The 12,943-nt window shown below is 49.3% G+C and overlaps 1 protein-coding gene across 1 annotated transcript in view; it reads right to left on the reverse strand.

Annotated features, from left to right (window-relative positions):
* The window catches only part of LOC142588931 (lactosylceramide 4-alpha-galactosyltransferase-like), a 32,042-nt gene extending 31,840 nt beyond the window's left edge, over positions 1-202 (reverse strand). The window contains exon 1 of the mRNA XM_075700741.1: positions 47-202. Coding sequence (XP_075556856.1) covers positions 47-66 — 20 coding nt within the window. The 5' untranslated portion in view covers positions 67-202. The remainder of the gene's footprint in view (positions 1-46) is intronic.
* Positions 203-12,943: the final 12,741 nt, after the last annotated feature.

The raw sequence follows: 12,943 nt of genomic DNA on the forward strand, positions 1-12,943 counted from the left end.
CCTTCTCGCGTTGAACAAAACCGCACGCAGAGCTCAGACTTCTCACCTTCGACTGCGGTCCTGCATGAGGGTCGCCTTTCTCCAGGAATGCGCTGTAGGGCGAGGGTTGTCCGGACGCGACGTCACAGCCCCGCCGCACGAACTTGACGACGCCGCTGGGCCGACAAGCTTCGGCCTGATCGAGAATGCTTCCTGTCGGGTGCGCTCGTTACCGGCACGTTGAAGCAGGCGAGAGTGAAGCGCGTTCCGTTTCACTGGGCGTTCATGACATGTGTTGTTAACAAGTACGCTGTCAATACTGCGGAAGCCAGACCGGACAGAAGGGCATAAAAAGAGAAAGCCTTCACTAAAGTTTATCTCGAAGAAAAAACTTGTAGCGGCTATACCGTGAGTCCCAGCTAACGTTACCCAAGTTCTTCGCATAAAAAACACATTATAAAATCACCGAGCAAGATAAGATTATACGACCTACGGCGTTCCGCCGTCACAGGTCTTACAACCGATCACCGCGTAGATCTTAAAATCGTATCTTGCACCATATTCTTTGAATATTTTTTTCTTTTAACAGTTTGGATAACGTTAGCTGGGACACTATACCTGCGCAATAGATAAGAAGTCGTCAACGTTTTATAGTGAAGCTGTTAGCCTATCGATGTGCGGCATTTTTCGTGTCGCCGTCCGTTAGCAAAAATGTGGGCCGATCCCGGCGTCAGTGCAGGGCAGGAACAGTGACTCGCACCCCCGTGAGGCAGAGGCTTCAAGCACTCAGCAAAGTGAAGCGAAAAGTGAATAGATTATTTGGAATCACGCATACAACATACAGAACAGCATTCGTTTCAATAAAGAACAAGCACAAAACAAGCATCCGAACTACATAATTGATGATAAGGCGCTCCTGATAACAATGCGAATCACGTAGCGCTCCCGGCATAAGTTTACCGGTAAGGATTACTTTTGCTCAAGCTACCACGGCGACGGTAACTTGTGGCGTGGGGAGTGACGTCACTAGCCTTTCGCATATAAAAGAACCAACCTAGCAGCCGATTTCATTGTTGTTGCAGCACCGCTATGGGTCAGCAAGGCATAGTTAGGACTCACGAGAAACAGCGTAAATAGGAGGAGCGGCAAAGGGACAAAGAAACGGCAATATGACCAGCGGCGGTGTTCTGTCCAAATTACCCCTACTCTAAAGCAAAAAAGCATTGCATACTCCCCTCAGCAGTTGGAATGGTGGTTTTCAACAGCTTCGCTGGACATCTGCTTTCGCAGGGTCGGGATGGCGATGTGAACCCACGCGTCGATTAAGAACAGCTAAAGACTCGGGTAATGCAGCATTTACATTACAATTTGATGCTTTTTGCTCTTCGTCACCGGATCGCATGTCTCCACTGTCGTCTGGATTTGCTATGCGCCCGCCGAACGGAAATAAAGTGAGTGTGTGCGTGCGCGCGTGCGTGCGCGCGTGCGTGCGCGTGTGCGTGCGTGCGTGCGTGCGTGCGTGTGTGTGTCAGTCATAGATATAGTTCAACGGCCTTCATTATGATATACCATCATATTTTTAAATAGGTATCGTTCTATAACCTCCGTGACCCGCACTTCGATTGGTGGTAGCGACTTTGATAATTGCTTGCAACTGCCCCTATCGCCCGACGTCATAGCAACTTCTCCAGTATGTTCTGCAACAAAATACTTATTCTGCTTCAAAGTATCATTCCAATCTGACTACCCGCCGTGGTTGCTCAGTGGCTATGGTGTTGGGGTGCTGAGCACGAGGTCGCGGGATCTAATCCCGGCCAAGGCGACCGCATTTAGATGGGGGCGAAATGCGAAAACACCCGTGTGCTTAGATTTAGGCGCACGTTAAAGAACCCCAGGTAGTCGAAATTTCCGGAGTCCTCCACTACGGCTTGCCTCATAATCAGAAAGTGGTTTTGGCACGTAAAACCCCATAATTTAATATTTAATTCCAATCTGACTGTTAAGTTCTCGGACAGCAACGGCTTGAAGCGTCTCGGTTGGGTGTCATTCTCAATCGGCGAAATCAACACCCACGACACCGTTGGTCGGACTCGTATGGCCCACCAGATTGCCTATGACCGACTTATTGCGGCTCAGGCGTCACAAAAAAAAAAAAAATAATCGCTACGACAGTCTCCACCGACACCTTCAATTCTCTCCAGGAAATCTCGTTATTATGTGGACTCCAAGTTCCCACGTCAGCCTGTCCAAAACACTGCTGTCACGCTATACCGGGACCTACTGGGTATTGCGACAATTAAGCGACTTAAATTACGATATCGCCCCTCTTGAATACACGCCGCCCTCACCCCTGCTATGAAGTGACGTCGTCCACGTGACCCGTTTAAAACCGTACGTTCATCCGTGCGCGCAAGAGACTCGGTAGACGGTCCATTGGAGCTGTGGCCTTTGTATAAAAGCCTACATGATTAGCACTAACTTTTCTCCACGTAAATAGTTGTACGTACGTTTCTGCATCGGGCTTCCTCTTCGAAACGATATTGCTACGGGGATACAGGGGCTATATTTACAGTTTAACTTAACGTTACAGCGCAAACAGCTAAGACGAACCACAAAAGGAAGACACGACACACACTGGCAAGAATTATGTACCAACTAGGCCCAAATAAAGTTTTACTGATATTTACAGATTCAGATAAAGTCAAGATGGCTGAGCAATGCACTCGCACACCCGGCTGTGCTCAAGGTCGCCGTCTTGCAGCGAGTGCTAACACAGCACTCCGTAATAGGAACGCTGAATCATCGTCTCGGCGCAAGTCCGGTGATTTGGGAAGAAGTATGGCTTCAGCCAGAAAACATGGACATAGTCAGCTGGGCTAGAGGACGAATCACACTGCAACGGCGCGATCTCGTAATTCGCGTCTTTAATTTGTTTGGCGTAAGACTTGGTAAAGCCCCAACTGTGTAGCGCGACAGAAGTTTCTGCGAAAGGCCGGTATGACAACATATTTAAATCTACTAAATTTATTGTTCGCGTTTCACGTGCCCGAACAATAATCTTATTATGAGACACACTGTAGTGGCCGACTCAGGATCAATTTTGACCACCTGGGATTCTCTAACATGCACTCAATTTGAATTAGGAAGGAACAGTGCCAACTAAGACGATCACGAGAGGGAGAACGACACAGGACAAGCGCCAACTTCACATATCTTTTATTCACCGAAAAATCAGCAAATATAACGAAAATCACAGACATGCGCACAATGACCATAATGCATCATCTGCCAAACCGTTCTAGATAGGACATTTTGCTTTTAATAATAATAATATTTGGGGTTTTACGTGCCGAAACCACTTTCTGATTATGAGGCACGCCGTAGTGGAGGACTCCGGAAATTTTGACCACCTGGGGTTCTTTAACGTGCGCCTAAATCTAAGCACACGGGTGTTTTCGCATTTCGCCCCCATCGAAATGCGGCCGCCGTGGCCGGGATTCGATCCCGCGACCTCGTGCTCAGCAGCCCAACACCATAGCCACTGAGCAACCACGGCGGGTACATTTTGCTTTTGAACAGGGTCGCGGAAGTATCACTAACACAGTGTTTTCCTCTCTTCTTTATATGGAATGCTTCCAAAACCTCATGTGCCTTTGTATACCTGCTACTGCCAAGAATCTTTATCTCTCGGAACCGTGGTTCACACTTCTTGCAGTATAGGCATTGTTTCCGTGGCGAATGTTCTGCCGCTCGGTCAAACGCAGTGCAAGTTGCGAAATGTCGCGAAAGATGCGCACCTTCTTTCAGCGACCGCACATGTTCAGCTGCACGGTCATTCACGCATCTACCCGTTTGGCCCAGATAGGTTTTCCCGCAGGTCAAAGGTATTTCATATACCACACCGGTGCAGCACTTTACAAACTTCTTTTCATGCTTTTCAATTTGCAGATTTTTCGGTGAATAAAAAATAGATGAAGTTGGCGCTTGTCCTGTGTCGTTCTCCCTCTCGTGATCGTCCTAGTTGGCGCTGTTCCTTCCTAATTCAAGTACGCACTATTTAGCCCAAATGAATGTTGTCCTGAACCATGCACCCAATGAACGGTAAACGGGCATTTCTGCGTTTCACCCCCATCGAAAAGCGGCCGCCACGGCCGGGATTTCATACAGCGTCCTCGTGTTTAGCAGTGCAACACCATAATCACCACTGCGGGTACTTTTTCCGAATCCTGCGACGGGAAGCAGCGGTATCGAACAATCTGGGGAGCCGGTTGAGCCCGAGCGATGGCGTCACTAGCGTGTTCAGTGGGCACCACACGGCACCCAAGGCACGGTGGTGCGGAATGGAGTCGCGATCATATAAAAGGGTGAATATCCCGCGGTGTCGTGTCGGGACGGATTGTATGCGAACGTCGCAATATATTGCGACCCCCTATAATTAACCTTGCTCTGTATAATATTCATTGCCTAGGAAATGCGATGTTCCCCGTATCCTCACAATGTCACTGCTTACGTCACGCGAGCCTTGGTAATGGAAAGTTCGGGCCAGGTAGCATGACGTTGCGGATAGGAGTGAACAGGCCTTGCGTGCTATCTATAGGTGGTGTTGGGTCAGCCCGGTTGGCTACCCTGCACAAGGGAAGGGGGAGAGGAGACTTAAAGAAAGAAAATATCTTCTCGGTGCAGGAAATGAGCAACGACACTTCCAGAAAGTGTCAATAAAGAATCGAGATTCTGCTGGGGGAACTTGCACTCCCAGTTAACTGACACATGTGGCGAGCAAGATCGGCAGTCGTGACGGGTCAAGCCAGTTCACAATACGTACTGTCGTGAGCAATATGAGCGGGAACACGAGAACGCGTGGCAAAGAGCCTCGAAACTGAATATGGGGGCGAGGAGTTACGGAGTCGCCATCTGTCGGAAGCGCCTCCTTTGCGTAGTATGAGAGATCACGCGGCTCGCTCCTCATAGGTTTCGTATTACAGCGCTCAATAAAACCAACACGCGACAGCCCCCCTGGACATTTATGTAGGTACTCTCAAAACGAGGGAAGTTTTTGACTGTCGATATAATAATCTTGGGCAAACTGAAAGCACAGAATCGTTTGCAGACGCTATCTCTTTACCGGATACGTACAGTGAACGCATCGCCGCGATGGCCTCTCCCGAACCGGCTTCTTGCGTGAAAGGCAGGCAACCGCTAAGAGTAAACTATGTGAAACATGTTCTTATAGTGGGCTGTCTGTATAATCAAATGGGGCATAACAGAATGAAGCCTGAATGCAGCGATCGCACGGGTTCGCGGCCACCGACTGCGCGTCTGCATGCATGTCCGCGCAGAATGTTTTGCTTTCGTTGTGAGCGCATTTTTTCACCGTGCCGTGAGCTTTAGGCCACAGCATATGAGCATTTGACAGTACACTAGCAACCATTGTTGCATGGACGCTATGAGAACTATTCAAAAATAATTTCGTTATAGAGACTTCGACGCCTACAGCGACTGTGATGTGCCGTCGCGACGATTCAATCTTTTTCTGTCTTCTAAATTCTTAGACATTTCAATATTATTTCTCAAGTTGCACTATATGTTTATCGGTCTTCTCAGCGTGCGATTTCCCTCTGCTTCTTTTTCGTAATTCAGTGCAATGATTCGTAACACAAACATGGCCATATGTCATGCCTTTTTCTAATGTGTGTCTTACCACTCCCTTTCCGTTCCCATGAACTTGCCAGTTCATAGACGAAACCATCATGACATTAGCGGAGCAGCGGGCTCGGGCGAGCGTCTCAGTGCGCGTTTTCTGCTACTCGCCGAACATCGCGCAGTCCCGGCGCCGTAGCAGAAATCTTCCTCGCGTCTGTGTTTGCTGCATGCCCGAGTTGTAGCCGATGGCTGTCTGCCCGTTCTAAGTTTCGCCAGCCAAGCTTGACGCAGCTCCTTGTCTTGCGGCTACGTGCGAATAAGGCTGACACCGGGCTCCGTTGCGTAGGCTTTTGTCCCTAGGCGGGCCGGCATTGTGGAATGGGGTCGAGTTTGCATACGCTCGGACGCTGGCTGCCGGTGCGGTAAAGTAGGTGAAGCAGCGGGTTATGGCGGATCGTACCTTTGTCGCGCCTTACGGCGATCTACCTCGTAAATAACATCACATATGTTTCCGTGGGGGCAGTAGCGACCGTAGTAGAGCCTGGGCCGCATATATTAAAAATCTAGAAGGCAGAACGCCTTAGCAACCGCCTTTGAACGCAAGTGGCTGAGAGGCCACCGGTGACGATGACTGACCCAGCACCAGCGCCGCAGGCGCGAGAAAGTCTTTCCGACATACCTTCACAGGCAAAGTTCTGACTGGTGTTGCAGAAGTTGCGGGCCGCGGTAGTGCTTAATTTAATTAGCGCTACAAGTTGGTGGGTGGATGTAACTGTATTCATTCAATCGTGTTTTTTACTAATTGTAACAAAGTGCCATTATTTAGCATTATTGGCGGCGCCTCCAGGGCACCAAAGCGGCAACGGGGACACCAAAGCTAGAACCCGGACTGGTCCATGGGTTGGGGCCGCCCTGCTTCCATCTTTAATGTCCCCACTACCCCTTGGGAGCCCTGGGGATCCTGCGCCGCCTGTTTCATTATAACTTCAGGTGCTCTCCTGACGCCTCCGTTTGCCGGGCAGTGCAAAGTATAATTGGGACAACTTGCAGGAATCCTTGAGCAGCGACCACTGCATTCTTCGTACACAAATTGCGGAGAGAGCGCTGCGTCGCTCCATTGGACAAGCCTGCATCACAAACTGGGACGCCTTCCGCCGCAAGAGCGAGCATTCAATTGGCAACCTCACAAGCCTCACGGACTGGTGCGACCAATTTAAAGAGATTCGGGACTATTGTACCACCACTGTTAAGATAACATCTTAACTCCCGGAAGTGTACGTCCATCTCCTGCACGTGTGCGAAGCCAGAAGAAGCCTGATCCGCAGATGGAAGACCCAAAAAACACAACCGACGTCTCAAGCTCAAGATCGCAGCTCTCACCCCCAAGACTGAGCAGTGTGCTGCGCAACTGGCGCGGATAAATTGGAGCCAGTTCAGCCACTCTCTTCGAGGCTCACTGGGTACGGCCCGCACGTGGCATGCTCTACGAGCTTTGATTGACCCTACTCAAACAAAAAAATGAAACATACAAATCAATCACATGCCTCATACACGCCTCTGAGGGCACGGACGACGAGGTGCCTGCTCAAGTCCAGCGCAAATGCTTTGGTGATTATCACCCGCCTCCCTCTCGGGTGATGTATCAAGGTGGCCTAAACGGCACCCTCGAGCGACCGATAACGGTGGACGAAGTCTATGCTGCCATTCGCAGCAGCACCCGCAACACAGCAGCCGGGGCGGACAGAATCACGTACTCTCTTATCAGAAATCTCAATGACACCGCCGTACGAGAACTCACGGAGTTCCTAAACGACCATTGGCAATGCGAGACGCATCACCCCGAGTGGAAACACGCAGAGGTGCTGATACCCAAGCCGGGCAAAAAGCTCCAGATTGAGAACCTCCGACCCATATCACTTACTTCCTGCCTCGATAAACTCAACGAACGCTTCATCAACAGCCACCTGCAAAACTATCTCGAGGACAATGACCTTCTCCGGCATTCTATGTACGGGCTCCGGGCACATCGTTCAACCCAGGATGTGCTGCTGCAACTAAAAGAAGTCATTGACACTGCCCTAAAGCAAGGAAGAAACATCATTCTGGCCTTGGACATCAAGGCCGCCTTTGATAATGCGAGCCATCAGGCCATTCTCGAGGGCCTCTCTGCCCTTCACTGCGAACAACGCACCTACAGTTATGTTCAGGCATTCCTGTCGGATCGCACCGCCACAGTCGGTCCCGGCGCGATCCGATCAATCATCATCAAGGTTCCGAACAAGGGCATCCCACAGGGCTCCGCGATCTCCCCGCTGCTGTTCAACGTAGCCACGGTTGGTCTTTTGCATGAACTCTAGCGCATCGATAGCGTCCATCGCACAATGTACGCGAAATACATCAACATCTGGGCCACACGGGGGTCCCTTGGATAAAAAAATGACATAACCTGCAGCAAGCAGCCACCTGCGTGGAGCAAAACGTATACAGGTACGTGCCCTGGCCTGTGCAACCGCGAATTCTGAGCGCCTACGCATCTGGCCCCAGTAATATGGACCCTCGACTACATCAGGAGCGGCGAGAAGCTAAAATGTAGCCCTCGAACGAAAGTACGGGCACAAGAACAACACATAATATGTCGACGTCGCCAACTACGAACCCCACGGCAGTAACCACAGTTCTGGACAACACACTCCAAGAACTTACCAGCGCCTCCATACGCAATCACAACATCACCGAGGCCGAAGAAACAGCCATTGCGCTCGCTCTTGCCCACCGCTACGGACATATACTATCGCCCACAGTTCTGGCGGACTCCGAGGCAGCTTGCCGCAACTATCTATAAGGGCGCATCAGCCAACCTGCCCAAAATGTCATCCTGTGCACGACGGACACTGGCGAGCATCCAAAAACACCTCCCCCTCGATTCAGCGTCGGATCATATGGACCCCGGTACACATGGGGCTGGAGGGAAACCAGGCAGCGGATAGGGTAGCTCCAAAGTAAACGAGCCCAGCAGCTCCAACTCCACCCCTGAGAAACACATTCCCGTACCGTGCCACTACTCGGCTATTCTAGAGCACTATAGAGGACTTAGGCGAACCTATGCCCCCCACCGAACACTAAATAAAGAGGAATCAGTCAGTTGGGGGCAAATCCAAAGTGACACGTATCCCAATTTGCTTATCCTCAATAAAATAAACATCCTACTACATACCCTCCTCGCTGTCCATGGTGCTCAGCTAAAGCCACTCCATACCTTATCATATGGGCATGTCAGGCCATCACTGCCGTCGTCAGGAGACATCAACAGCTTCGCTTCTTTGGCGCTGGCGCCACGCGTACTGCGTGTTTAGCAAGCGTTCTGCGTGTTTACGTTATGGTAGTGTAGGATCTGGTGTCATCGACTCATCGTGCCGTCACACGAATCAGCTACCCGCTTCGTTTCGGTATCTCGCTTATTGGTTATTTAAAATTGCTGATGAATTTCCAAGCAAATTGAACCATCCTACCGGTGACAGGACTGTCAATGCCATTTGAAAATGACAATGTCCTAATATAAGAAGCCAACAAACATTGCCCCCAAGTGCAATATAGGGGAAATTACTTGTACTTACCAAATGAATTAAAGAAATGATAAAGTATTGGAAATTAAAGTGGATAAAAAAACATGCGAAGACGTGAGATCGTTCTCCACCTGTGGCAAGTTGTTTTCCCATCCACTTTATTTTCCATTAGTTTATCATTTCTTTAATTCATTCGGTAAGTGCAAGTAATTTCTCCTAATGGCGGCGAGGAGTTACGGAGTCGCCATCTATCGGAAGCGCCTCGCTGGCGTAGTATGAGGGATCATGCGGCGCGCTCCTCATAGGTTTTGCTGTCAGCGCTCACTGAAAACACCACGCGCGAGCTCTCCCGGACATTTCTATAAGTACTCTCAAAACGAGGGAAGTTTTTGACTGTCGATATAATAGTCTTGGGCAAACTGAAAGCACAGAATCGTTTGCAGACGCTATCTGTTTACCGAATACGTACAGTGAACGCATCGCCGCGATGGACTCTCCCGAACCGGCTTCTTCCGTGAAAGGCAGGTAAACGCTGAGATCAAACTATGTGAAATATGTTCTTATAGTGTTTGTATAACTAAATGGAGCGTAATAGAACGAAGCCTCAATGCAGCGATCGCGCAGATTCGCAGCGACCGACTGCGCGTCTGCATGCTTGTCCGCGCACTGTTTCGCTTTCTCCACGCGCGCGTTTTCGCACCGTGCCATGAGCTTTAGGCCGCAGAATATGAGCATTTGACAGTATACAAGCAACCATTGTTGCGTGGGCGCTATCAGAGCTGTTCAAAAATAATTTCATTGTAGAGACTTCGACGCCTACGGGGACTGTGATGTCCCGTCGCGACGATTCAATCTTTTTTTTTTCTTCTAAATTCTTTGACCTTTCAATATTATTTCTCGAGTTGCGTCGCACTGTATGTTTATCGGTGTTCTCAGCGTGCAATTTCCCGCTGCTCCTGTTTAGTAATCCAGTGCATTAATTCATAACAGAAACATGACTTACAATGACCATATGACCAGAAACATGACCATATGCCATGCTTTTTTTAAATGTGCTTCTTACCGCTGCCTTTCCATTCCACTGAACTTGCGAGTATCTATAGCATCGACAAGTTCATAGACCAAACCGTCATGACATTAGTCGGGCAGCGGACTCGCGCGAGCGTCTCAGTGCGCGTTTTCAGAACATCGCAGACCGGGCGCCGCAGCAGAAATCTTCCTCGCGTCTGTGCTTGCTGCATACCCGAGTTATAGCCGATGACTGTTTGCGGGTTTTATGTTTCGCGAGCCAAGCTTCACGCAGCTTCTTGTCCAGCGGCTAATAAGGCTGACACCGGCCCCCGTTACGTGCGTCCGGCCCTGCGGCACCGAGCAGTAGCCTACCATGTTGCGCGCCTTCAAAGGCAGCCACTACCTATTGTAGTGCTTTGAAGCGCTGTAAAGGAGACACTCAAAGCGGGAAAATTTCGCCACTAAATGAGGACCGCAGCGCACGAGGGAATTTAAACTCGTTTTCAGCTCGCTTCGGCGCGCCCGAAGCAGCCGACGCGGCCGCTATGTCCACGTGATCCCTCCTAGCACGTCACGCCGACGGTGGCGCCAGCTTTTCCAGTGGTGGAGCTCGAGGCCAATATTGCACTTGGGGGTAATGTTTGTTGACGTCTTATGATACGATTAATAAAATCGGGCCCCTCGGTTAACACCCTTTCTTGTCGTTGCTATATGGCATGCGGTGTAAGCGGGTTATGTTGCCACACCATTCTATCACTAAAGTTGCTCGTATCTTGTCTTACATTCTTGACAAAGTTATTCCTCGGAATTTTCACAATGACAGCCCCACAAACAAATGTCATCAAGGGAAACACCGACAGTACACTCCCTTTATGCTAAATCTTCTCAGACATAAATATTAAAAGTGCGAAACAATAACATAAACCTGAAAATGATGTACATTTTTGGCGCGGCTGTGTGCTACCTCCGGGATTGGCCCACGAAGGAGGCCGCGTTTTTACCAGAAAGCTCGCCTCCGTGCATAGCGTTCGCCGCCATCGCTTCCGGGTTAAAAATATGCTTACATAAGCTGCAGTTGCTGGGAAACGCGAGGAGCAGTCGGACATTGAATGCTATCGCTTTCCACTCTTAAATTAATAATAATAATATTTGGGGTTTTACGTGCCAAAACCAGTTTCTGATTATGAGGCACGCCGTAGTGGAGGACTCCGGAAATTTTGACCACCTGGGGTTCTTTAACGTGCACCTAAATCTAAGCACACGGGTGTTTTCGCATTTCGCCCCCATCGAAATGCGGCCGCCGTGGCCGGGATTCGATCCCGCGACCTCGTGCTCAGCAGCCCAACACCATAGCCACTGAGCAACCACGGCGGGTACTCTTAAATTCGAAACTTAATGTAAATATTTTACGGAGTGGACTTCCCTCTGCAAATGTTATTTATGCTCTCAGGAATAAACATTGTTAGAGCTGACACTGCTGGTTGCCTTATTCGCCTGAACCCAACGTAGCTGCGATTACACGCTCTACGGGTTGGGGAGTACTACGGAATGACTCTGTGTGGCTAGATGCGGAGCTTGCCTTCATACCTAGCCTCATGCAGAACGTACCCCCACAATGTGTATATATATATATATATATATATATATATATATATATATATATATATATATATATATATATATATATATGTGTGTGTGTGTATATATACTTGTATACTTACTAATTGAAGTAAATAAATGATGATAAATTTATGGAAATGAAAGTGGAGGAAAAAAGAACTTGTCACAGGAGGAGAAAGACCCTACGTGGGATAGTTCCTCACCTGCGACAAGCTATTTTGAGGAAACCCTACCCTCGCGAAAACAGAGAGCGGCGCATTTACTACTTCTACCGAATTCTGCTCTTTTAGGTGTATTGCCTTCGGGAACTTTGTGGCGGGGCGAACCGCAGTAAGTAACGATTTCCAGTTTTTGTCACCGGAAGCGTCCCTGCCACATCTATCACATGACGGCGAAAGGGCTCAGAGATGAGAGGCACAAGTTTCAAAGAGGCCTTGCTTTTGTCGTGGGGCTTACCAGCTCGTTGGCTTGATGATTGGCTTACCAGCTCGATGATTTTCAAGATTGCGGAAACACCCTGGCCAGTAAAACTCTGTTAGCGACCTGTCCTTAGTCTTCTCAATTCTCAAATGTCCTGGCCAGCCTTCCCCGGGTCAAAGCTTCAGGATATTAGGTCGATATTTATTGGGCACAACGACCTGATCAAACATGCGAACCTTAGCACTGCGGTAGCGCCGACACAAGACGCCATTCCTTAAGAGAAAGCTGACATTCTTGAGCGCGAGCCCTGCCTCGACTGTGTTCCATATCTCTTTTGGACTGGAATCTTCTGCTTGCTCCCTAATGAGAACCTCGTCACTTTTCCTAGCATGCTATCAAGCGAGCTAGACCACGGCAGAACAAAGAACTCGTCGACACATTCGGCGTCGCTCATCAATGCGCTCTCGAATTCGGTTTCCTTTGTTGCTCTGCCTGCCTAGCAGCCTTCAACTCTGTATTTCCTACAATCTCTATTTCATGTTTCACAGCATCTCCCTCACTACTCACAGATATTGAAGCGTTTTCTGGTTCAATTGCGAACTCATCGCCGAGTGGATTACACACTTCCAAGTTGTTATCCCGTTCTTTCTTTTCCAGTTTAGCAGCTAAGGCCCGTGCTTTAGATATTGTTAGAGCCTGAACGGTACCCA

The sequence above is a fragment of the Dermacentor variabilis genome, chromosome 7, assembly GCF_050947875.1.
Source record: "Dermacentor variabilis isolate Ectoservices chromosome 7, ASM5094787v1, whole genome shotgun sequence".
In the NCBI taxonomy this organism is placed as follows: domain Eukaryota; kingdom Metazoa; phylum Arthropoda; class Arachnida; order Ixodida; family Ixodidae; genus Dermacentor; species Dermacentor variabilis.